The sequence below is a fragment of the Psammomys obesus genome, unplaced genomic scaffold, assembly GCF_907164565.1.
Source record: "Psammomys obesus unplaced genomic scaffold, mPsaObe1.curated_primary_1811, whole genome shotgun sequence".
Classification (NCBI taxonomy): Eukaryota; Metazoa; Chordata; class Mammalia; order Rodentia; family Muridae; genus Psammomys; species Psammomys obesus.
The window spans coordinates 1,135,078-1,162,192 of record NW_026592368.1 but is presented as its reverse complement, the minus strand read 5'-3'; the positions used below and the strand labels follow the sequence as shown (position 1 = coordinate 1,162,192).

Here is a 27,115-nt window from a genome sequence, read left to right as displayed (position 1 = left end):
TTACCTTTCATGTCTTCTAGAACTTTGACAATGCTCTTCAACATTATGATCTTCCCAATTGCAGCCTAAAATACAGTACCAAAAATATGATTTATTTTTGGAAATAAGGCAAAATTTAAGTCGTGATCTATGGTCAATGAGGTCAACCATTCACCTCATTCTTCCTCATCCTCAAGTGAAATTACAGAAGTGCATCAATAATGAAAAGTTTTCCCAATATTTTAAAAAGTGAAGAAAATTCACTGTCATACCTACAGCCATGAGATTTCTGTAGGTCTCCAGCATCACATCTTTGTAGAGGCTCTTCTGCAAAGGATCCAGCAAAGCCCACTCTTCGTGAGTAAAGTTCACATGCACATCATTGTAGGTCAATGCAGTCTTGGATATCCGCACATGTGTACCACAGAAAGCATAATACTACAACATTTGAAATGTATACTTCATTTACAATATTTTCCCATAATTCTGGTGTTTTTTCCACTTATTTTCTGACACATGGGTTCTAATGTTAACCACCAACTCCTTTTAGAAGGTACCTGAATAGAGGCTCACATCTCTAATTTCTATATCCTTTTCTTAGGATATATTCTTTCAAGAAAAATGCCAATTAACAGACATAAAAAGAGAGAGAGAAGTAAACAGATCAACTGTACTGAGAAATTGTATGAACAATTACTATCTATAAAAACAATGGGCAAGGTGGGTGTATTTTCTCATGTATTTAATTCCAAAGACCCCCAGGAGATAGAGGCAGGTGTATCTCATAGAGCTGGATGCTAGCCTGATTTATGCAATAAGTTCCAGGACAGTCCAAGGTATATAATAAGAACCTTATTACTCTGCAAAAATTAAGCAATCAAAAAAAATAGACAGAACTGAGAGATCTTTTCGTGAGATTCTACAGAGTAATGCATTCTCTCCAGCTCTGTACACATGTTCTAGAAACCGGAAATCATTTAAAATGTAAGACTAATACAATCTTGCTAAAATGAAATGTTTAAACTGTTACAAAATGATAGCTGAAAATATTAGCAATGTAAATGTTGATCAAAAATAGGCACAATAAGGGGCTAGATAGATGGCTCATTGGTTAAGAACACCGTCAGTTCTTCCAGAGGACCCTGGTTAAATTCCCAGCACTCACATGACAGCTCATAGGTATCTGTAACTCCAGTTCAATGGATTTCACACACATCAATACGTACAGAATAAAATTAAATAAATTATTAAAAATAAATACATAAATAAATACATAGTATAAAATAAAAGAGGCAGCATAGGGCATGAGACTTGGCTCAGTAGTGAAGCGGTCTTGCTGGTCTTGAAAATAATTGGGCCTGATTGCTAGTACTTCCAATAGGTGTGAATCAGGAACCATGAGGAAAGTGGATAGGGGTGACAAAGAAAACCTGGTAATGAAACTCCAAAGACAATACTCAAAGGTGGAGACTTAACTTTATTATCCAGTGTAACAGCCTCTGAATGACTGAAAAACCAATCAGACTATTCCATGCTATCCTCAAGTAACAGTAACAAACCTGGTTGGTATAACTATGAATTTTGAAATTTGGGAGTTGGTCAGGGGCAAGGTCACCTTAAGAGACTACCAGCAAGATGAGGGTTAGAAGTCACCACCCTAGCCTTGGAAACATTTTGAGACTTCACTAGTACTCTAGATTCCCTAGGAGATCAATACTGTGTGAAGTGGATCAGGAACTTTCAATGAGCCAAAGGAGTTGCTGAAGTTTCATTCGCCTTTCCCTATGGGCCTCTGAATAGCCTACCTTGATATAACCCACACATAGGAGCACATACCTAACCATTATCCCAAGTTCAGGAGTTCTAAGACCATCTTCTGACTACTGTGAGGGTGTGAGGGCCAGGCACATATGAGGTGCTTATTCATATATATATATTTTTTTTTCATATACATATATATATATGAAAAATAGTAGTATTCATTCAAAAAATTTAAAACAAGCACTATAAAAGAATATCACACAGTTGCAATCATATGACTCAGAAAGTTCAAGTAGTATTAATAACATAATGAAGATCTACACAAGAGCATATGCTTGAGATGTACAAAACCTACATTCCAGGCTTATCAGGTAATATAAAAACAGAACAAAAAGGCCAGCCATGTGAGACCACACCTAATCCTAAGACTCTAGAGCCACTTTCAGGTGGATTTCTAAGTTTGAGGCCTGCCTGGTCTATGTACCTGTTGGATGACAGCCAGGACTACAAAAAGCAACTTGGACTTCAGAAATAAAAACAAAAAATGAGGCCTATAGCCCTTAAAGAATGGAATCATTCATTAAAAGTGTACCATAATAAAGAAAAGAAAATAACTCCCAAATGAACAGTGATGAAAAATACTCAATATACTTACAAACCATATTCAAAGCCACATCAATAATATCACCCACCAAAATGAAGTAGCCTTCATCTCAGGGATGCACAGATGGTTCAAGAAATGAAAAATCCATCAATTTAATCTAACTTATAAACAAACTGAAAAAGAAAAAAAAAACCTGTTTATCTGATTAGAGGCTGAAAAGGCCTTTGACAAAATCCAACACCCCAATCACGTTTAAAGAATTGGGAAGATCAGGCATACAAGGTTCAAACTTAAATATAATAAAGGCAACAAAGAACAAGCGTATAGCCTATATAAAATTAAATCAAAAGGAAGATAAAACAATTTCACTGAAGTCCTAGCTAGAGCAATAAGACAACTGAAGGTGATCAAGGAGATACAGATTGAAAAAGAACATATCAAAGTATCACTATTTGCAGATGATATACTAGTATATACATAAGGGACCCTAAAATTTTACAAGAGAACTCCTACATCTGAAAAACACCTTCAGCAAAGTGGCTGGATACAAAATTTACTGAAAAAGTCAGTAGCCCTTCTGTATGCAAAGGGCTTAAAAGGGGTTAGAATGAAATTAGTAAAACAACACCATAAACTATTATCACGACTAGTATAAAATATTTTGGTGTAATGCTAACCAACCTAGTAAAAGACCTGTATGACTAGAACTTAACACCCTTGAATAAAGAAACTGAAGATATCAAAAGATGCAAGTATCTCCCATGTTCATGGATCGTACAATTAACATAATAAGAAAATGGTCCTCCTAATTATTTCAATCTACAGATTCAAAGGAATTCCCATCAAAATTCTAACACAATTATTTACAGACCTTGAAAGAGCAACTATTACCTCCATACATAATAATTCTATACAATAAAAGAACATCTAGTGATACCAACATTCATAATTCCAAGCTATTCTGCAGAGCAACAGTAATAAAAATTGCATTATATTGGCATAGAAACTGACAGGTTGATCAATAGAAACAAATTAAAGACCCAAAAATAAACCCACATTACTACAGGAAAGTGATTTTTGACAAAGAAAATAAAACCACAGAATGAGAAAAAAAGGACATTTAACAAATGGTGCCAGACTAACTTGATGTTTGTATGTAAAAGAATGCAAATACATCCATATTCACCACCCTGAACAAACCAAGTCCAAGTGGTTCAAAGACTGCAACAACTGGATCTACTAAATATAATAGAAGAAATATTGAGGAATAGCCTTGAACTCATTATAGTAATAGGTGATACCTCTGTGAATAGTACACCAATAGCTCAGACACTAAGATTATCAGTTAACAAAAGGGTCATCATGAAATGGGAAAGAATCTGGAAGATAAAGAACACTATCAATAGGACACAAAGCAGCAAGCAGACTCAGAGAGGACCTTTGCCAACACTATATCTATCTGATTAAAGGCTACCATCCAAAATAAAGAATCGAAAAAAGTATAAACCAACAAACCAAATAACCCAATTAATAATGTGGTACAGATAGAAACAGAGACCTCTCAACACAGGAAGCTTTAATGACTGAGATTCATTAAAAGAAATGTTAAATTTCTTTAGCAATCAGAGAAATGCAATTCAAAACAACTCTGCATTTCCATTTTACACTTGTCAGAATGGCTGCGATCATAAACTCAGATTTAAACACATGCTGATGGGGATGTAGAGCAAGGAAAACATACCTTCAGGGCTGACGAGAATGAAAACATATACAACCACTTTGGAAACCTATCTAGACATTTCTAAAAAAAAAATTATGAACATACCTACCTCAATATGTATATACCTCAATAGCTATATGACCCCTGGGAATACAACCAAAAGACACTCTACCATTCCACAAGAACACTTGATCAACTATGTTCATAGCAGCTTTATTTGTAATAAATAGAAACTGGAAACAACCTAGATGTCCTTCAGCTGAAGAATGAATAAAGAAAATCTGGTACAGTTACACAGTGGAAGATCACTTAGCTATTAATAATAAAGACTTCATGCAATCAGCAAATGAATGGAAAGAGGAAAGATTTTTCTGAGTAAGGTAGCCCAGACACAAAAATACCCACATGGTATGTACTCACTTCTAAGTGGAAATTAACCATAAAGTACAGGATGATCATGGAACAATCCACAGGGATCTGAAGCAAATTGAGGGAAGAAACAGGGTGGGAGGAGGAGCGGGGAAGGTAACAGAGATGAATATCAGGTATGTGGAGAGCAGATGAGAGAGAGAACCAGGAGAGAGAATAGAAATCAACACAAGGGGTACTACTGATCTCTCTTAAAAACAAAGAGGCCCCATCGTCAAGAGGTCTCTTTGAAAATGACTGTTACCACAAAAGGGCCATGACACTGCAGCCCTTCATCCCCCCCTTGTGCTTTCAGGCACACCCAGACCCACTGACACCCATATACAAAACAAGCATGAAGAATGATTTAATATATACTTCCTTTCACATGGATTGTGTAAGATGTAGAATCTGCGATATTCACCTACTATGTACACCTGAGAAACTTCCAGATCTCAGAAGTTGCTTTAGGTATCCTGAAATTGAATTTCCCTGGATTGTGCCATTGTGGCTGGTGATAACAGAAAGGCAAATAAAATTCTAACCAAGTATTGTTGAATCAGGATTCCCATCACCTCATATATACTAGTTTCGAAATTCTGTATAATTTTTTCACACAAAATTGAATGTGGAAGTCTAGGTTTGGAACTTTTAGAACCAGACCTTATGATTTTTAATCTGTCTTCCTATTGCACATTGTGTGCATTCCGCAGTATTATTATGACACCATACCCTTCACTGTAAGGGCTGCAAGCCTCCCTGTCCCCATGGAAACCACACTCACGATGGGTCAGAGGCGAAGGGTTTCAGGCAAAGGGCTTCTGCCCAAGGCAACAAATAGACAACGAGAACCACAATTCTGATGCAGAGTCCATGTTATTCCCAGCAGATCAGACTCAGATAGTTTAGCAGAATTGCTCCTCCTAGCCTGGGGAGAATGACCTCAAAAACATACCATAGTGTGGTTTCTAGTCTCCCTCAGAGGTCCCTGTAGCTGCATTAGGAGAGAATCTGGCAGAAAACCTGCTCACTACCTCCTACCTCTGTTATTAACTTGGATACCCCAGGTGGACCTCATGACACTAGTGGCAAGGAGCCCATCTACTTGAGGATCAAAGATCAAATCACTCAGATAGCTGAGGCCTTCCCAGCTCAGGGCAGACACCGCCCTAGTCAGAGAAATTTGTGTTTCTGTAAAAATTTTCAGTCTTTCAGAGCTCTTCCTGTTCCTCTTAAATGGAACATGGTTTTCCACATTCCATTACACACTCAATGTCCAATGCGGCCAACTCTTCCTCACAGCTGAGAAGCCCTGCAGCCAACCTTTAATCAAAGTCAAAAAGTAACAAGACTTAATGAAAAAAGTGACCATGAATTCAAAAGTAATTAGTGGTAATTAGAAAGTGAATTAAAAAAAGGAACAAAAATGAAAAGATATGTCTCTTCCTAGTTATAATGGAATAAAAAGTTTCTGTTAGATAAAAAAAAAAAAAAAAGGAGAGCAAAGACAGACACAGGGACATTTGGGAGAGTCCACAGTGGATATAACTCTGAGCCATATGAAGAGAGCGAGGACTTGAGAGGCAGACCAAGAGGCCTCATATTAAGCAAGTGAGGACTAGAGAGGCAGACCAAGAGGCCAGGATGGTAAATGACAGATGAAAAAGACCAGGTAACCAAAATGGTTGGATAACAAAAGGTAGAGAGCATTGAGAAGGATAGACAAACCCTTGTGCTGGAGGGCTTGCTATGCCATCTATACCCTGTAAGAGATAGAAACAGAAGGATGCTGGGAGAACCCGGAAGGTCTGCTTTGATATGCTAAATAGGTACCTCAGCCATTTGTCCCAATATTGAAGACTTAACAAGAGGGTCAAAGGAGAAGTTTGATTTACTTATAATCTAAAACATTATTTTTAAAAAGGTGAAACAGGCTTTATGGGAGAATATTCTCCAGGAACTACATGTATTTACTAGAGCATACCAAGTATTACTCACACATTTTTCTCTCATATTGTACATTTTCAGAAAGGAAAAATAACATTCTTTCTATGCCCATCCATACCAGTTTGACCAGATCTCCTGTGTTGGTTGAAATAGTATTAACTACAGAAATTTGTTTTCTAGAAATTCAGGTCTGCATTCAGATTCTTGATTTCCATGGTCTGTGAAGCACCAAAAAAATGTCCATTTTGGATTTTTAATGATCTTCCAAAATTGATTACTTGACAATTCATTGTTAACTACTATGAAAGCATAAGGCTCTAACCTTTTTCACTGTCTCTTTATGGGGTATGGCTACACCAGCTTTAAGGTTTGTCAGTGAACTCAATTCTTAAACATGTCCCTCTTTGTCATTCCTCGCAAAAGAACAGAGAGGTTGGATGACACTCATTCACTGGTCTCTTTTCCTTTGCACTGACCAGTTAAGAGACCATCTGAAACGAGTTACAGGACAGTTTTCCAGATGCTGGACAGCAGAGGAAAGATTAGGTATTCAAAGCAAATCTAACCTGCATAGCATGAGGAAAGGCTGAGCTACAAGAGACATGGGTCTAAAAAACACAAATATCACAGTCTTTGATAAAAGTAATGAAATTCTTACTGACTGGGAAACAGTGGTGATTAAAAACAAATAAGAGATCAGATGAGTAATACATAAAGAAAATGTAACAGAAAAACAATACCTACAATTAATTTTTTAAAAAGATAAATATATCTGAAAAATACAGATATATTTATACTGTATACTCACTTTGATAAAAGAAATGCAGGACATTTCCCTGTGAAGCAAGAGAACAGGAGCAAGGTGACCTCAGTCAACTCAGCCTCTGTAAGAAAGATTTTCCTAAAGAGACAAAATTTGCAGCTGTCCTAGAATCAATATACTCAATATTGATCACTGTACACTCAAATAAAGATTAATTAAAAAAATCTCTTTAATGACAGCACTCATCCAGCTCTGGCTAATGTTCAAAGAGGAGCCAGCTAAACACAGATTTTGCAATCCACATATGTTGTCACCATTAAGTTTCTTTCATGTTCGGGCCCCAGATTATATTCCAATTTTTATATGGACAGGAGACTGTAAGTCTAGCCACTTAGACATTTGCACAGCAAAGATATTCCAAGAATAATTTCTTAAGTACACCAGTGCTCTGAAACAAAAAGTTACTCATCAGCAACAGTGTCCTTAGTAGAAGGCCCCAGAGGAAAAAGATGGGATAAGTAGCGGGCAGAAATTAGACAACTTGGGGTGAAGAGGTCTTCTATGAGCAGTGTCTTATGCCAAATAACCTTCTTAAGAATAGCATCTTGCATACCTCTTACAAAGGGAAAAGGAAAAAAGAAATGGGCAACATCTATGAAGCCAGGTGAAAGTTTTGTTACTGAGAAAAATTCAAGAGGAATCTAATGAAACATTGCTGCACAAGAGGAAAACGAGGTATCTCAAGAAAATTACTGGCCATGTCCAGAGTGGTATTGGGAGTAGAAAACATAGCTTTATGAGGTAGAAAGTGTGGGATCTCAGGATCCAAAGCAATCCCCCTCCAAAGGCCCTGACCCCAGATTTTACCAGCAGAACTTGTAGCAGATTTTGGAGAAATAAGTGCTCTCCTGGTTTGGCATCTTGCCAAGGATGCTTCTACACACAAACCCCTGCTCCAAAAGTGTTGAAATGCAGCCCCCATAGTGAACTTATTCAGAGGCCACCACCTGGTGTGGGAAATGAACAGGACCACAGAGACCTCAGAGGTGGCTGCATATGTCTGCTGCACAGCTCCTAGACCTCAGCTTATTGCTCCTCCTCACAGGGCAGTTACACTGAGCTCATCGGGTTGCAAATTCAGAGCGTACCAGGCCTCCCCTCAGAGCACTCAGTGGTGCTTAGAACACAAGCCTGCTCAGAAACAGGGAAGAACCTGCAGCTTGGCTCCTGGAAAAACACTCCTCTTATGCCTGCCATCCCCAATTAGCCAGTGAGTCAAGTGACATGAGCCCCTCCCTTAGGCTTACAGTGTGCTCAAGAGACAAAGCCTAATTCCACCAGGCCTTGGCTTCCAGTTCAGGGCCATGCATGTTCCTGATCTGCAGCCATTTGTATTTCATTAGCCCTTGTGCCTGTCCTCCAATAGTGTACTCATCTGTCATCCCATCCAGACTCAGGCAGGACCCACCACTCCAACTAGCTGTGTTCAGGAGCTTGCTACTCCCATTTGTGGGCAATGACCCTCCACTCACCATTTTGGGACTTTGGAACTTGCCTGAGTTTCCCTCACAACATTCAGCAGTGGCTCTCACATCTCATCACAAGCAGACATTCAAGGGAGCTCAGACACAGAGTGGAACCTAGAGCAGGGCACCCAGAAGGATTCACCTTCCCTTTTGCCTAGACGCCTTCATTGGCCAGTGAGTCTACAATGACATGAGCACCTCTCTTAGAGTTAAGAGTGTGCTGAGGGACACTGTGTAATACTACCAGGCCCAGGTTTCCAGCCCAGGGCTTTGTCTTTTCCAGACCTCCAGAGACTTGCATTTTAGTAGCACTTGTGCATGTCCTCTTCTTTCTTCCCACATATCCCCAGGCAGGACCCATCACTCCAGCTAGTTCTGGTCAGTGGCCTGCTTCCTCCATTTATGGGTACTGACACTCCACTCACCATGCTGGAACTTTGGAGCTTGCTTGAGCTTCCCTCACAACACCAACTTGTAGTGCTCAGAGCACTTAATACTGGAACATTCAAGCCTGATCAGCTACAGAGCAGAACCTCCAGCAGAACTCCAAAACTCCCCAAAGAACCTGCCCCTTTACTGGATAGGCACGTCTACCCAGAGGCTCTGATCAACCATTTCATCTTGAGTGGAATAAACACTTTTGTTAGGGTTAGAATGTGCAAAAGTTACATAGCCTGTGATTCAGGCTTACTATCCTGGACCAAAACTTTTCCAGGAATGCAGAGATTTGTCTTTCTGTCTATCTTCCCATCCAGCTCAGGGAGGACTCACCTCTTGAGCTTTCTCTGCTCAGCTGACTGCTCCTCCCCTTTGTGGGCAGTGATCCTGACCTCAGCAAGTCACAGCACTCACTAGGCACTTCTGCTACTTCCTGGAATCAAGGTAGATAACTTGTATCATCAACTTGCAGTGGAATTATGAATCTGTCCCACAATTAAAGAGGGAATTCAAGAGTTTTGGTTTTTATCTTCATGTTGGGTTCAGGTGAACTGAAGCTACTTTTTAATTGGTAGGCATGATACTGACCTAACAGAAGAGCAAGAAAGTAAAGACAAAAGTATGGAGCACTATTGTTAGCCTGCACATCTTATTCAGTGAGAAAGGGAAAAAAGAAACACAAGGTTCCTTAGATAAATTAAATCTAAGAATGGATAATTTATTTGAATGTTTCGCAGGCTGTGGTCCAACTAGTCCAAAACAATGGCAGACTAACAATGGAAAGCTAGCAGTTGTTCAATCCATGAAGTTCGGTGTCTCAGATGAGTATCAGTATATACCAGAATTCCAAAGAAGTAGGCTCTAATGCTAGAAAATATAAACTTGATATCTGGAAGTAGGGCAAGCAGAAAAAGAGAAAGAGCTAATATCTTCCCTGTCTTATATGTATATAGGATGCAACCAGAAGCTGCAGCCTAGACTATAGGTAAATCTTATCACCTCAAAGCAATCATATTCAAGAAGGGTTTTTCCACGTAAAAAGTTATAATGAAGAAAAATTCGCCACTGTACCCAACTCTTTTGGTTTTAGTTAAATAGAGAGATAGTCAAATTGACTATGCAGAATTGCCACCAGAACAGACAAGACAAAGAATTGAGAAAGATATTGTTTTGTCTTAGGGCAGGCAATGAGAGCATGAGAGTCCCTTCCAAAGCAGTTTTTCTGCAACAAAGCAACCATTGGGATTTCACATAGGGAATATTAGTATGTTCATATGTGTGTTTGCCTACCCTAAGGAATGCTAAATAAAATCTATGCTCAATAAAAATTTTGAGTATGTTCACAATGTAAAATTGGAGCTATAAGGGCACTCTTAGCTCAAAGTCCTGCAGAAATACATATAAATCTTTAAACATGATGGGCAAAAATGCCTCTGGAATGTCCATCCTGGACCACAAAGTGCTTAGCTGAAAATGATGTAAAAGACGTCATGAAAGTAGACTGCTAAAGAGGCATTGATGTCTGGTAATCATGATATCTGATATATCAGGTGGATGCTTCAATGTAAAATTATATAATACAGAGAGCAAAAATTCTGAAAACTTCAAGGAAAATAGGAAAATACATCTATCAGCACTGTTGACACTATCCCTGAGGAACAGCTTTGTTGAGTCATTTTAACCTCTCAATAAAGCTATTTTTTCCTCTGAGAACACTGGCTCAAAGAAAGGCCACAGCTGGTTTCATGAAGAATCAGTATTAGTTCATTTTAACTACCCTGACGTCTCTCTCAGGGCTGTGACATCACTAAAGAGAATTCGATAGTTTAAACTTTATTTTTATTTTATGTATATGGGAGTTTTGTTTGCATGTGTTTGTGTGCAGTACTGAGAGTCCAGAAAAAAGCTCTGGAGTTAACAGGAAAAGGTTAGCTACCATGTGGTTTCTGGGGATGAGAACTATGTGTTCTTTCACAACTATCATTGCTCTTAATTGCCATTCTTTTATTCAAAATTTATCTTATACATTTTAATTAACTATCACTTCCTACCTTCCAGGCCTCACTCCATTCCTTCCCAATTTCTTTTCTGCTAATACGTGTAAATATATATGCTCAAATATGTGAATAAAATTTGTTGCGTCTATTTCTGTTGATTGTGTATACATGGCTTCAGACCTGACCACACTGCATTGGAGAATCATTTATGGAGCTCATCCTTGCTAAAAGCTAATTCTCCCAATTGTGGGAGACTTCCACTCTTTAAACAGCAACTGGGAACAGAAAGGTTCTTGCACCCAAAGATCACTAGGGATAAAAGGAATGTTAAACACACAGGTGTCTTTTCCCAATGAAGGAGATTAAGTATCTGCATTCAATCCAAAAGACTGGAAGCAGATTTTGATAATGACCTGATGACCACCTTGCTTTCTGTGCAGGTAGACCTCACCTACTTTTTTTTATAGAACAAATATTACCCACATTCCCCAGAATGATTATTATAGATACTTTCTTCCCTAGACTGTTCTCATTTTGGGGGGTTATGTCACATGTAATTTTTGGCAGACTGACCTCTATGCTATCACAAAGAAACAACATATGTTCTCTGCCTTTAAGCTCTAGAACACACATGTATGGTCACATGAACATTATAAAGGAGTTTCTATGTAGGCACAGCATTATCTTTATTTTTCACATGAACTGGATGGACTGTTTCCTGGAAATTTTTTCCCAAATCATACTGTGTTTTAAATATGCTGGCAATGAACGGCTTAGTATTACACTCCCCAAGTCTGATCCAGGTTGACTGCAGGTTTTCATTGTTATCTCTTAGCATGTTTGTTTCCTTGTCTGATAGCTGCAGGAACCAGCTCAACAGAAGTTTGACCCCAGATGAACTAGAATGCCTTGGAGTGGAAGCATAATCAGAAATAGGAAAATATACCAGAAGCCAGGAGCATAGGTTTCATTCCCAGCATATAAGGCAGATCACTACTATTTGAAATTCAAGTTCCAGGGATTCTGACAAATTCTCCTGGCCTTGTGTTCAAGAGGAATGAAAGGGGTACAAAGACACACACAGTAAATACACTCAGACATTTAAAATAATGACTGATTTTTTAAAAAAGAGAGAAAAGGAGAACTTGTACCATAAAACTTATTGTTCAAGATGGTAGTACACTGCTTCAATCCCAGCACTCAGAACACAGAGGCAGGAAGTTCTAGAGATGTTTTGCTGTTGCTTCTGCATGGCTTTCATCAGGAATAGGTAACCAAAAATAGTTTGACTGTATGGAAAAGTAGGTGAGGATGAATGTTAGCTCTGGCCCTGGGCAGGAGAATTCAGGGTGTGGGGTGAGCAATGCCAGCCTAAAGGATCATATAACAGGGAAGGACTGAGGAATTGCTAGGAGAGAATTGGCAGCTAGGTCTGTTTTGATATGCTAAATAGGCACTACTGCCATTTGTCCCATGTTAGAAACCTTTATCTTTGGAAATATAAAACTTAAAGAGAACAGCATGGGAGATCCAAAATGGCAGTGCACAGAGTGGCAAGACATTGTGTCTGAGGAGTAGGACAGCAGTAACTACACAGTGACAAACACACCAAACTCTGGGCCCTAAAACACCAGCAATTGTGTTTCCCGAGTGAGAGAAAACCCCACAATGTGAGAAGCAATTGGGTCCATTCTCACCTCACTCAGCTAAATCCTGGAAGAGTTCCTGGGTCCCTGCAGGTGCTTGGTTACCAGCCCAGAGCCACACACCTGCGTGCTCTCATAACCATCCCAGACTGAACTCTGGGTCAAACAAAACCATAGACTGGGATTTACAGTTCAGAGAAAACTCCATGGTGAAGGAAGCAGTCGGAACTGAACTCACGTCACCCAGACAAACCCTGGAGAAAGTCTGAGGGTCCAACAGGAGCTCACCTGCCAACTCAGAGACCCGTCTGTATGTCGACTCCCCATCCAGGACAGAACTGTGGGGCACCAGAGACTGGGTTTCCCTGTCAGGAGGAAACACCATGGTGAGGGAAACATCAGGTCTAACCTCAGAGCACTTAGCAGGTGCCCACATCTACACCAAAAAGTTCACAGGAAAAGTTCCTGTGTTCCTGCAGGTGCCCAGGTGCCAGCGCAGAGCCATTCGTCTATGCCTGCGTGCTCTATTCACCATCACAGACTGAACTGTGGACTCCAAACACCACAGACAGGGTCTCCTTGTCAGGAGAAAACCCCACAGTGTAAGAACCATCAGGTTCCACCTCAGGACACCCAGCTCCGGAACAGTTTCTGGGATTATGCAGGCTCCAGGCTTTAGCCTCTTGCTGCATGAATGAGTGCTGTGCTCACCTGCCACTGATTACTGTTCAGATACTGGGGTACAGAGCTCCAACCTCAGACCTACAGAAGCCTGAGACTCCCCGGATCAGATGCCAGATACTGCTCCATGGTGCAACCAGTTATCCCTAGCTAAAATGACCAAACCGTGGGGCTCCCAGGTTCTTCAAGAGGGCTGCACCCAGCAAACAGAGTGTAGGATCACCATCAGCAGTTCATTAAATTCAGAAGAAAAAATCTTCTGGCCTCCAGGGATTCCTGCACTCATGTGCACACATACTTCCACACAGACCCCTACAAACAGACACAACTAAAAATAAAATAATCCTAAAAAGAAATCTTTAAGAATCAAGGTATAAATGCTCCCTATTTTACTGAGAGGCAGATGAGTACGTAACTTGGTAAAAAGCTGAAGATCTTCTGAGCTCCTCATTCTCCTCCTGCAAATGTTGATATTATCGGCTTGTGCATCAAAATCTTTAGACATCTTTTTAAAAATAGTATTTCACTAATGGACCTTAGCAATCATACAGAAATCCAATCTGTGTGTGAATATGCATGTAGTATATATGTGTGGGGGCATTTATGTGTGTATGTCTGTGTATCCATACATGTATGCAAATATGACTTGTAAATATATAGGACAATTTTGGGTGTCTTCCTCCAATTATACAAACAATATAATTAAAAATAAAATAATTAAAACATTAATAACAGTTGAATACTATTAACACAGTCATTTTGTTACCTAAAAATTAATCAGAATTATCTGGATGGTGGGCGGCACACGCCTTTAATCACAGCACTCTGGAGACAGAGGCAAAGAATTCTCTATGAGATTGAGGATTGTCTGGTCTATAAAGGGAATTCTAGGATAGCCACGGCTAAAAACAACTTATAACTTATCTCACAAAAAGACTTGAGAGATTTATGAAGCACAATAGACCACATGAACTAATATTTTTATGAGTGGGTTATAGAATTTAGTAAAAAAAAATTGTTCCAGTAATCATGTGATTTTCAGGGTCCATAGTGAAGGAGAAGGAAGGTAAGAAGACTGAGGAAATCCAAGAAAACTTACTCTTGCCATGGTTATACATTTAGGCCAGCAGCATGATCATTCATGGCAGAGAAAGCCTCATCCTTCATATCTTAACATTTAGTATGGGTGGTGATGTTTCTTTAATAGTACTCCTGGAACAACAGGTATGTGTACAGAAACTTCTATACGCTACCACTGTTGTGTTATTCTTATAGAACTTCCTGACTGGTGTTATTTCATCATCCCCCACATATTCATCCACTAGAGTAAAATTTCCTTGAGTTAAGTGAGGTAACTGAAAACAGTAAATGGTGAGAATCAGGTTTGTCAGTAAGTATTCCCTAAACACTTTATTTTAGAATACTTTTGTATGTAATTGATATTTAGCATTCACTGTATTCTTTTTTAAAAAAAGTTAATTTATATACTTTAAATTCTAATCATACACCCTCCAATACTACTCTCCATTCCTATTGTCCCAATCCTCTCTACTCTTCCCCTCAGAAAAAGGGAGCACTACCCCCACACACCAACTTACCCCAGCACAACAAGTCATATCAGGACTGAGTGCATCCTTTTCCACTGAGGCTAGGCAAGTCCCACCAAGGGCAAATGATCAAAAAGCAGGTAACAGACTCCATCTAAGAGACAGCTCTTGTTCCACTTACTAGGGAGACACACATGAAAATTAACTTGTGAATAAGCCACATATGGTTAAGGGATCTGGGTCCAGTCCATGCATGGTTCTTGGTAGCTGCTAGGAGAAAAGGCCAAGTACCTATCCATAAATCCAGCACTACAGAAGGTACTACAAACAAAACTCCAACACAAAGAAGAGAACTACACCCAGGAAAACACAGGAAATATATAACACCACATCAGCAAAACCAAAGGAAGGAACACGGACACACACACACACACACACACACACACACACACAAACACACACACATATCACCACTACCAACATCAAAATAACAGGGAGTAGCAAAAACTTCTCATTAATATCTCTTAACATCAATGGCCTCAGCTCCCTTGTAAAAAGACACAAAAAAGGAGCTTTCTTCTTCATACAAGAAACACACCTCAGCACTAAATTTAGACATTGCTGTTATTAATGATATGTTCCTAGCTCTGATTAGGTGACTCAGGACCAATGGGCACTGGCTGCTCAACCAAGTGGCCTACCCAGGAGATAGCTCACAACCATCTATAACTTCAATCATGGGGGAAGAGACATTCTCTTCTGGCCCCCACTGATATCATGCATGTACTTGTATATACACTGGCAAAACCTATGCACCTAAATTAAGTCAATTTTAATTTTTAAAGAATAACTAACATATGTGAAGAAAATGTGTTTTATATTAGGGAATCAGATATGCATGTGCCTTTTCAACATTTTCAATGTCCTGTCCTCTAGGAAGCCACAAGACTACATCTCATATCCTGGACTTGAAACACTTGAACTAAATTAAACTGGGTTCACAAGAGGAGCAATACCACTAAATCTCTAGTTCCCAATGATGTCATTGTAATGCAGAGGATGAAGATGCTGCATTACCCCTTCTGTCTCTAATACTGAGGCTGATAAATTCCCTGATAAATGGCTAGAGAAGGAGCCAATGGTTTTCTAGCCCTCTGTGATTGGACTTTCCACATTGCTTCTTATTTTCATTGTTACCACAGTGCTCTTGATGTAAGTAAATGTAACAAAAGGCTTTGTTGAAACCAGAAAGATTATATTAGAAAAAATTTCAATAGTCTACATTTTTGGAATCATTTTGGAACAGGATATATCTACATAGCCATGGCTGTTTTAGAACTCAATCTGTGGGGATTGGCATGGTGGCAAACACCTGTAATTCCAGCACCCTGTTAGAAAGTGAAAAGCAGATCTCTGTGAATTTAAGAACAGCCTGGTCTACAAAGTGAATGCAGTACAGCCAAGGATAAACAAGCAAATTCTATCTCTAAAACAAACAAACAAAAGAACTCACTTTGTAGACCAAGCTGGCCTCAACCTCAGAGACACTGTGCTGCCACTAACTCCCAGTTCTAGGATGACAGGGATGTACCTCTGAGCCTCAGCGAAAGTATGTTTTTAAAATGACCTATCCTTTAATCAAGAAATGAAATGATAAAATAAGATGTAGGAAAGAATGAACAGTAGTAATTCTTCAAATTCTGCAGTTATTTACACTTGCAAATCATTTCTCATTTTGTCAATAAATGGGTTCTTTCCTTTGCTTGTTAATTCCATCCATTTAAAAATGTTTTCATGTCAGAAAGGCAAACTGGATGGACATTGGAAGAGGGAGAAAATAGTAAACAGGATAGGATCCAACAACAGAGGGCCTCTGAAAGGCTTTGCCCAGCAGGGTATCAAAGCAGATGCTGAGAATCATAGCCAAAATTTGGGCAGAGTGCAGGCAATCTGGGGGAGAAATAAAAACTTGGAGGGGACAGGAGCTCCACAAGGCGAGCAACAGAATCAAAAAAATATGGGCCCAGGGTTCTTATCTGAGAATGATATTCCAACCCAGGACCCCTGCACAGATGTATCCCATGACAGCTCAGTCTCCAAGTGGGTTTCCTAGAAAGGGGAACAGAGACTACCTATGACATGAGCTCCATGGCTCACTCTTTGATCACCTCCCACTGAGAGGTGATCTGCCTTACCAGGCCACAGAAGAAGATATTGTAGTCAGTCCTAATGAGACTTGATAGGCTAGGGTCAGAGGGAAGGGAAGAGAACTTCCCCTAACAATGGACTTGGGGAGAGGCATGGGAGGAGATGAGGAAAGGAGGATGATATTGGGAGGGACTACAGCTGGGATATAAAGTGAATAAACTGTAATTAATAAAAATTAAATTTTAAAAATGTTTGAGTGTTTGTGTATATACATCTATGCCATGCTTTGTATGTGCGAGTAAAAAGACAACTTTTTTGCTGTCTATTATCTACTTCCTCTATGTGAGTTCTAAATCTGAAACCCAAAGAGTCTTTTGGTCAGTAACCACACTGGCCCTTTTTTAGGTTTAAAATTGTCTATGTATGTGCTGGTGTGTGAGTTTGCATTCACAAAAAGTCCAAGCATAGAAATACTAGAAAATTTTGTGGGAGTATTAGGGGCTACCCAGAGATTGAGCTCAAATCATCATATAACCACAACCAACATTACTCACTGAGACAATCTTCTGAAATTCACTTGTAGATCTGAGAAAGAGTTATGAACAAGTCTTTACTCCTAAGAATGAAGTAACACATTCCAAAACACAAAAGCACCAAATCCTTTTCAACTGCAAACAGCATTTACTATTCAAATAATTTTGTTTCCTTCCATCCTTAGATGACAATGTTTATAATCAGAATAGAAGACAATATATTATTGATGTAATATTTCAACTCAGTTTATTTGAGTATCAGTGAGCTCAGTGGGGATTGTTTGTGGTATGCAAAACTGGTAACAAGACCTTAACCATCATATAAGAATGGTCAAAATAAACCCCAAAAAGTGTCATCAAGTATTCACATCTGTCATGGACTAAGAACACATATTCACATTACACACATACAACATACTTTTTGAAATAAATCTTATTGTTTTTACATCATCTAGCACCTCCAGATAATTCTCTTATAAGGCAGAACTTCAACATGATGTGCCTTATAATAACTAATGAGAACATGAAGAAGCATGGAACTTCAAACAATATATATGTACATAAAACAAATATTCTATTAAGCATCTTAATAATAACATTGGTAAAATATGTTGACAAATCAGAACACATTGGGGGTATATCTTCTACCCTTGGACTTGTACTAAGAAGGCTGACACATAAGAATCAAGAATTCAAATGTAACCTTGACTAATTACTAACGTCCAGGCCAGGTTTTAATACAAACATCTCCATCCAAGAAATCAGTCCCTGATTTTTATTTCTACCTTACTTAATTTCTTAGAACATGAGCAGAATTAGAATCTGGGGCCAAATTACCACAGAAACGACCTCTAGATTAATTTTTCATGGAACCTATTTTCCACTGAAATCCTATGACCTCCACTTCCTCTGGATGCACTACGCTCTGAACTTCCAGGTCCTACAGAAAGAGCCAATAAAGCTCTGGACTTTTGCCATCTCATGTTCTGATATTTTCCACATTCCTCAAAAACGAAACATTCTCATGTCTGTCCAGAAGCCAATTCACTTTCGGCATACCTGTTTTTGTCCTAACTTGCTAATGTGCTGCTGTGATTGAATCCCCTAACCAAAAGCATCTCAGGTCATGAGTTGGTTTACTTGTTTGGTCCTGTCAGATCACAGTCCATCATCTTGGAAGCTTAGGATAGAAACTCAAGTTTCAAGAAAACTAAGGCAAAAACCATGATGGCAAGTATTGTTTCCTGCCTTGCTCTCTTGTTTCTTCATTGTCTCATGCTCAGCTACCTCTCTTATCCAGCCCACGGACACCTGTTTAAGTACGTTGCCACCCTCAATGCCTCCCAAAGATATCATCAATCAACACAATCTCTCACTTACATAGAAACCAGCCATTTTCTCATTAGTTTATTTATTTTTCTCACTTTTCATCCTCCTTGCAGCTCTATACCTCCTCTCCTCCTGGTATCATCTTCCTACCCTCTTCCCCTATTCCTCCTGCCTTTCTCAGGAAAGGGGAGCCTCCCATACAAACTCTCCTCAGCACATCAAGTTGCATATAAACTAAGTGCATTTTCTTCCACTGAGACCAGAGAAGACAGCACAGCTACAGCAAAATGATTAATAATCAGGCAACTGTGCCCATGTCACAGACAACCTCCATTTCAAACGCTAGGTGACCGACATGAAAACAAAGCTGCCCATCAACTAGATATGTGTATGGTGCCTAGGTCCAGTCCATGCACGTTTTTTCGATGGTGGCAACCAACCTTTTTATGATGGCCTGCTATCAACTGAATTTACCGATCGGGGGGAACCTCAGAATTCTTAGTAGTATTATGAAGACATATTACAAACACAGACAAAATATGACCTCTGCACTTACTGTACAGCCACAACAAAGATTATGCAAAATATATGTGAAAGAATAAAGCTAAAATGCCAAGAACATAAACCCAACAACATAGACAAGTTTTCATCATGCTACCTAAGGAAACTCAATCAAGAAAACTATGATATAGACCACTGTTACCTATGATTGTATACATAAATTAAATAAATACAAATGTCACAACTCCCACAAAAATAACTCAGTGACCCCTACACTGTTCAAATTACCCTCTAGATGCTACTGATCTTTTTTTCAAACAGAGTCCCCATGTTCTAGACCTCTCTCTGTAAAAGGAGGTCACCAGGTTATGGCACTGTATGCCCTCATACCCCTCTAGTAATTGTAGGTAAACCAAGTTCCACTGATGCCCATAAACAAAACAATTTTACATAGTAATTTCATGTCTGTTTCCTGCTACACCTATTACAGCACAAGATGTGAAATCTTCCCCATCTAACTACATAACACCGTGTATAATTGAGACACCTCTGCAGCTCAGAAATTTCTTTTAACCCTGGAATTGAGTTCCTTAAGTCACATCATTTTGGCTGCTGTTAGTGGAAAGGTAAAAGGATGCTAATTTAATATCACTAAAGTTTTATCCACATTTTGTCCTTGACACCAGTTTCTAACATATTTGTAAAATTTATCACAAAAAATTGAATTTATAAAACAAAGTTAAAACACATAGAAATCTGACCTTCATTTTTCCAAGCAAGTATCTTCCCACTGCACACACAAAAAAACAGCTCACTACATGACTCAAATGAGTAATTTCTAAAATTCTGTTGTTGTATTACAGCCTTTAACTTAAGAATTTAGGAATTTTAACCAAGAGGAAAGCAAGGTCATTGCTCTGGGAGCAACAAATTGGGATCAATATGACCTGAGCCAATAAAGCTTGTCTCAGAAATATTTTTCCAAAAAGCTGAAGATGTAGCTGTTCTAGAATTAATATCCATCCCCAGGGAGAAAGTACTGCAAACACAAATAAATGGTTAAGTAAAAAATTCTTTTTAATAGTAGCAAGTATCTACCTCTAGTTACTGATAGAAGAGAAGAGAGCCTGAAACAGATTTTGCAATCCATACACACAGTCATCCTTAAGTCTCTTTTTAAGTTCAGGCAACATGTTATACGTTAAACAATTTTAATATGGACTAGAAATTTCAGCCTAGCCACTGAGACAAACGGGAGATTTACACAGCAAAGGTATTCCTAGAAATATTTAAGTACCCCAATCCCCTAATATAGCAGGTCATTCTTCAGTGACGGGTTCATAAAAAAGAGGTCTTAGAGGTTTCAAATACTAGGAAAAGTACTGATTTTTTTTTCAGTTAATTTTGTATCCAGCCACTTTGTTTAAGGTGTTTAGCAGCTGAAGGAGTTCCCTGGTTGAATTTTTGTGGTCACTCATGAATAGTATCTTCAAATAATGATACTTTGACTTCTTCCTTTCAGATTTGTAGTCTCTTGATCTCCTTTACTTATCTTACTGCTCCAGCTGAGACTTCAAGTACTATGCTGAAGAGATACTGAGAGAGTTGGCAGCCATGCCTTTTCCCTGAGTTTAGTGGGATTGATTTAAGTTTCCATTTAGTTTGATGTTGGCTAAAGACTTGCTGTATATTGTCTTTACTATGTTTAGGTATGCACATTATATCCCTGATTTCTCCAAGACTTTAAACATGAATGGGTGTTAGATTCTGTCAAATGCTTTTTCGGCATCTAAGAAGAAGATCATGTGTTTTTTTTCTCCAGTCTGTTTATATGTTGGATTACATTGATGGATTTCTATATATTGAACCATCCCTGTATGCAGGGATGAAGCCTACTTGGTCATAGTGGATGATATCTTTGATGTGTTCTTGGATTTGGTTTGCAAGTATTGAGTATTTTTGCATCAATGTTCATAAGAGAGGTAGATCTGAAGTTCTCTTTTTTGTTGGGTCTTTGTGGTGTTTAGGTGTGAAGGTGACTGTGGCTTAATAGAATGAGATTTCAGCTCTGAATTTGAAGTAGACTACTGCACTTGGGTGTGTCTGCTTAAGATGAAGTCACACCAGAATTCTACCAGACCTTCAAAAAGGAGCTACAACAATCCTTCCTAATCTAGCATGAAAAGAGAAGAAAAAAGGAAAAGAACAGAAGGAGCCCTTCGAAACTCTTTCTAGAAATCTAGCATTGCTGTCATAAGCAAACAAGTTAAAATCACACAAAAAGAAAACCATAGGCCAATACTCTTGATAAAAATAGACTTTCAACCAAAATTAATCAAAAAAAAAAATGAGAAAGGGCAATTCATTCTCATCAAAGGAAAAATCCACCAGGAGGACATCATAATCATGAACACCTATGCCCCAAATTCAAAAGCACCTGCATTTGTAAATGAAACATGATTAAAGCTTAAAATACACATCGATCACAACACCTTAATAGTGAGAGACTTCAACATTCCACTCTCACTAAGGGAGAGATCATCTAGACAGAAGCTAAATAGGGAAATAATAACAATTACAGAGGTCCTAAAATAGATTTAGGTTATTTATAACCTCTGTAATTGTTATTTATTTCAATAACATAGATGTCTACAGAACTTTTGACCCAAACACAAAAGAGTATACCTTCTTTTCAGCACCTCATGGAACCTTCTCAAAAATTATAATCAGGCACAAAGCAAGCCTCAAAATATACAAGATCAAAATAATCCCTTGTATCCTATCAGACCAACATGGCCTAAAACTAGACTTCAGCAACAACAGAAATAACAAAAACCCTACATACACAAGAAAACTAAACATCTCTCTACTCAATGACAGCTTTGTCAGGAAAGAAATGGAAAAAGAAATTAGAGACTTCCTAAAATTCAATGAAAATTACCCAAACTTGTGGGACACAATGAAAGCAGTGCTAAAAGGAAAGTTCATAGCACTAAGTGCCTCCAAAAGTAGTTCAAGACACATCATACAAGCAATTTAATGGCATACCTAAAAGCCCTAGTAAAAAAAGAAGCAGAGGAGTAGATGATTGGAAATATTCAAACTCAGAGCTGAGATGAATGCATTAGAAACAAAGAAAACAATTCGAAGAATCAATGAGACTAGGAGCTGGTTCTTGGAGAAAATCAACAAGACAGACAAATCCTTAGGCAAACTAAGTAAAGGTTAGAGAGAAAATATCCAAATCAGCAAAATCAGAAATGAAAAGAGGGACATAACAACAGAAACCGAGGACATCCAAACAATCATTAGGTCTTACTACAAAAGCCTATATGCCATAAAATTTGAAAATCTAAATGAAATGGACAATTTTCTTGATAGATTACATCTACCAAAATTAAATCAAGATCAGGTAAATAGATTCAATATTTATTCCCCAAGAAAATAGAATCAGTCATAAAAAAATCTCCCTTCCAAAAAAAAAAAAAAAAAAAAAAAAAGAAAGCCCGGAGCTAGATGGTTTCAGCACAGAGTTCTACCAGACCTCTATCTCTTATGAACATCGATGCAGAAGAGCTAACTCCAATTCTCCTCAAAGTATTCCACAAAATAGATACAGAAGGAACATTACGAAACTCATTCTAGAAAGCCACAGTCACCTTGATACGTAAACCCCACAAAGACCCAACCAAAAAACAGAACTTCAGACCTATATCTCTTATAAACATTGATGCAGAAATACTCAAGAAAAGACTTGCAAACCAAATCCCAGAACACATTAAAGATATCATCCACCATATCCACGCTAGAGCAGTAAGACAACTAAAGGAGATCAAGGGGATACAAATCAGAAAGAAAGAAGTCAAAGTATCACTATTCAAAGATGATATGATAGTATATATGAAGTGGACCCACAAATTCTACCAGAGAACACCTACAGCTGATAAGCACCTTCAGCAAAATTGCTGGATATAAAATTAACTCAAAAAAAATCTGAAATCTTCCTGTTTACAAAAGACAAGTGAGCTGAGAAAGAAATTGGGGTAACAACAACCTTCCAGTAGTCAGAAATAACATAAAGTAGGTCGGTTTAATTCTTATCAAGCAACGTAAAGATCTATATGAAAAAAAACTTCAAGTTTCTGAACAAAGAAATTGAAGAAGATATCGGAAGATGGAGAGATTTTCCATGCTTATGAATCAGTAAGAATAACAGCAAAAATGGTCATCCTACCAAAAGAAATCCAGAGATTACTGCAATTCCTTACAGACCTTGAAAGAACAATTCTCAACATCATATTAAAAAAAATAGTTGAAACAACCCAGTACAATTAAGAACTTCTGAAGTTATCTCTATCCCTGATATAAAATTATACTGTAGAGGAAGAGTAATAATAACAGCATAGTACTGGCAGAGAAACAGACTTGTGGGTCAATGGAATTGAATCAAATACACAGAAATAAACCCACACATGACTAGAGAAGGGAGGACTAAGGCCAGAAATTTAACACTGAACCCCCACAGTATGTCCTTCTCTCTATCAAGCCACGTAAGACTTCCAGCCCCCAGTACTACAGCTCAGAATTTCCACTTCCACCCTCAAAAGACTAGCATATCAGTGAGAGAAAAATCCTGCTTTTGGAAATGGCTGTCTGTCTGCTCTCTTTTAAGTCCATGTCAACTGTATCAGTCCTGATCTAACAGACACTACAACATGCACTGAGGAAAGCAGAGAATCATAGGTTCATATTTTAAAAGTCTTCATTCAACTAAGCATTTAGATGTAAAAAAAAATAAATGGGTAGACTTCTAGATGTATAAAATCTAACAACATTAAATCAAGAAGTAAATTATTAAAATAGACACATAACAACCAAGATAGAAATGATAATTTAAAAATCTCTCAATTAAAAGAAATGTAAAAGAAAGCAAGCATAGGTCTAGTGATTCAGCATGAATTCTACAAGAGTCTCAAAGAACTCACTGCAATACTCCTCAAAGTATTTCACAAAAGGGAAAAAGAAGAAACATGTCTATATTTTTGTGAAGACACCAGTATTATCTTGATTACAAAAAAATCAATTTCTGAAAATTAATAACACAACCTAATATTGTGTTAACTAATTAATAACTTGTGTTATAAAGAACTTCTATATCGGTACTCAGTTATCTGTACAAGAGACATACTCATCTAATACATCATGACTGGAAGCCATAATTACAGACTATTTCAATATCAATGTCAAATATTACTGATTCCCATAATACTAAAGTATATAGTATACAAACATTCACATTTTATCTTTTATTTACCTATCGACTGAATGAAAAGTTCAATTGACTTGCTCAGTAATCATCTTGATATCCTACTTGAAGTTGATCTCCAAGGCTCATAAGTGTAAATGAGTCCCAGTTTATATCTTGTTGGTTTAAAACCCACACATTACACTCATCACTAACATGCTGAGTTATGGCCCAGGCTCATGAGTACTGTCTGTGTTCTAAAATTTATTAATGGGACCACAATTTTAGTTTCACATTCATCTTACCTTATTAATACTAAATCATCTGTGAAAGCAATTACTTTTCTGTTACTGCTGACTCGAGGACAGGCTATTTATTGTCCACAAAAAGGATCTTTTTATGATCTTTTGTCATAAATACAGATTGTATTTTAAGTGAAATAGTTGCTTTGGATATGAGGTCCTAGTCTATATCTTATGGCATTGGACATATTCCATGAAATCCTAAAAATTTTGGTTCTTGAACTTGCTATATTTTTACACTATGTACAATTGTATCTTACAGAACTTCATTTCACACTAGGAAAACATTTGTTGAAAGACATCCAAATTTAGTATCTTCAAATGAGTGCTTTCAGTCCCCAAATCATGTAAGATATATAAACATACACTTCGACAGAACCTTCTTACATTTTAATTTGTACTTTCAACTATAAGATGAAAATGTTTTATTGGTTTGGAGATAGTGAATTACTTACCAATAATATAAGATCCTGATGCTTCCCTTGCTTTTGAGTGAGGCTTACCTTGACAGAACCTTTTTACATTTTAATTTGTAGGTTCAACTATAGGATGAAAATGTTTTATTGTTTTGAGGATAGTGAATTATTTACCAATAATATAAGATCCTGACGCTTCCCTTGCTTATGAGTGAGGCTTACCTGGTATGGAAGAAGCCAGTCCATGTTTCTGTCTTCTTTAGATCCCATTTCAAGGCATGGGACACTGCATACACTGCATTCCCTATAGAATAGATGGGCTCAGAAATGGTCACCACATCATTTTCTTCTGGTTTAATCTCTATATAAATTGGGTATGGGTCATGATTTTTACATAGCAAAGCAGGAGGTAAGCAATCAAACCTTTCACTCCAGAATTTATGTAAGTAAAATCCCCTGGGTACTGGGAGAGTGTAGGTGACTAGAGAAAGTTCATTAAGCCAGGGATAGCTCTTGCCTTTGAATATGAGACATTTCCTCTGAAAAAGTTAATCAGGTCATTCCTAGCTGATACAGACTCTAACCAAAATGTGTTGGTTTGCCATGTTCTACACCTTCCTTCTGGTTGAAATATTTTATTTACCATGTTGAATAACTTCAGTTACTTATATGACGACAGAATACCTTCACATTTACCTGTGTATGTTGGTTCAAATTCAGCAAATCAACAGCAAACAGTACCCAAGTTTAAATTAGCTGAGAGTTTGCCTTTCCTTTCCTTTCCTTATTTCTTCCTTTTCTTTTCTCTCTCTTTTTTTTCCTTCCTGCCTTCCTTCCTTTCCTCTTCTTCCTCCTCCATCCCTTACTTTTTCTCTTTGCCCATATGTATATGCCTTTAGAACAGCAGAGGTGGCCAGATCCTTCTGTACTGAGTCCCCAGCACCCTAACAACTAAGCCCAGTGCACCTTACCTACTCAACCCCCAGCCCCCTAAAAATTATCTATAGGATCCTCCCTGCTCTTGCACCCGCAGGACAGCAGAGGGCGCCAGAACAACCAATACAAGATCATGCACAGCCTCACCCCGGGCGGGGTGCACCCATCTCCCCCAGAAAGCACGCAGGCCTAGTGGGAGCAGAGGACTGTGTGTCTTCTCGTCCCGCCATCCCCCTGCCTGCGGTTCTGCCCCACGCACGAGCCGCTCGGGGACTCCAGGCGGATGAAAGGAAGGCGAAGAGTGGACAGAGGAGGGAGGCGGGGAACCCCAAAATCCCTCCTAATCCCCTTCCTCCCCGCCCCCACCCCACGTGTGAGCAGGACTATGAATTCATAACGGCTTGGGATAAAAAGATTACGGACCTGGGAAAACCATTCCGGGTAGCAGCGCGTCTCTGGCGGAAGTCCCGCCCCTTAGGGCTTCGCTTCCAGATCCGCCCCGCAGAGAGCAGAGACTTCCGGGCTCGGAGGCACCGAGGCCGCCCCACCATCTCCCTGGACCCCGCCACGGGGATTTAACGCAAACCCTCTAGTCACAGACAGACCGTTATCCCTTCGTTTCTCACTTCGGAGCTCTTGCTGGTCACGGAAGTCCCAACGGTCCAAGTTACGTCGCCTCTGAGACCCA

At 38.7% G+C, this 27,115-nt stretch overlaps 2 protein-coding genes across 3 annotated transcripts in view; both read right to left on the bottom strand.

Moving 5' to 3' along the window:
- Positions 1 to 27,093, bottom strand: LOC129681260 (neurotrophin receptor-interacting factor homolog). 2 transcript variants are annotated; one of them, XM_055613171.1, is made up of 4 exons: positions 26,851 to 27,093; positions 25,714 to 25,795; positions 252 to 417; positions 1 to 65 (listed from the first exon to the last, which is right to left on the bottom strand). In XM_055613171.1, exons 1-4 carry the CDS (start codon positions 26,976 to 26,978, stop codon positions 1 to 3), a joined length of 441 nt encoding a protein of 146 aa, XP_055469146.1. In that variant the 5' UTR covers positions 26,979 to 27,093. The 2 variants fall into 2 exon arrangements, with proteins under 2 accessions (XP_055469146.1, XP_055469147.1); XM_055613172.1 differs by lacking the exon at positions 1 to 65 and adding an exon at positions 9,480 to 9,579 and having other exon boundaries at positions 342 to 417.
- The window catches only part of LOC129681246 (zinc finger protein 431-like), a 268,201-nt gene that overhangs the window by 3,885 nt on the left and 237,201 nt on the right, over positions 1 to 27,115 (bottom strand). The gene's annotated exons all lie outside the window — the stretch shown is intronic.

Excerpts from the sequence above, each read along its gene's own strand:
- LOC129681260 (XM_055613171.1), bottom strand. The coding sequence starts at position 26,978 with ATGGTGGGGCGGCCTCGGTGCCTCCGAGCCCGGAAGTCTCTGCTCTCT. Across the intron at positions 418-25,713 it reads ACTGGCTTCTTCCATACCAG|TATTATGCTTTCTGTGGTAC; the intron begins GTAAGCCTCACT and ends CAAATGTTGTAG. Across the intron at positions 66-251 it reads CAGAAATCTCATGGCTGTAG|GCTGCAATTGGGAAGATCAT; the intron begins GTATGACAGTGA and ends ACTGTATTTTAG.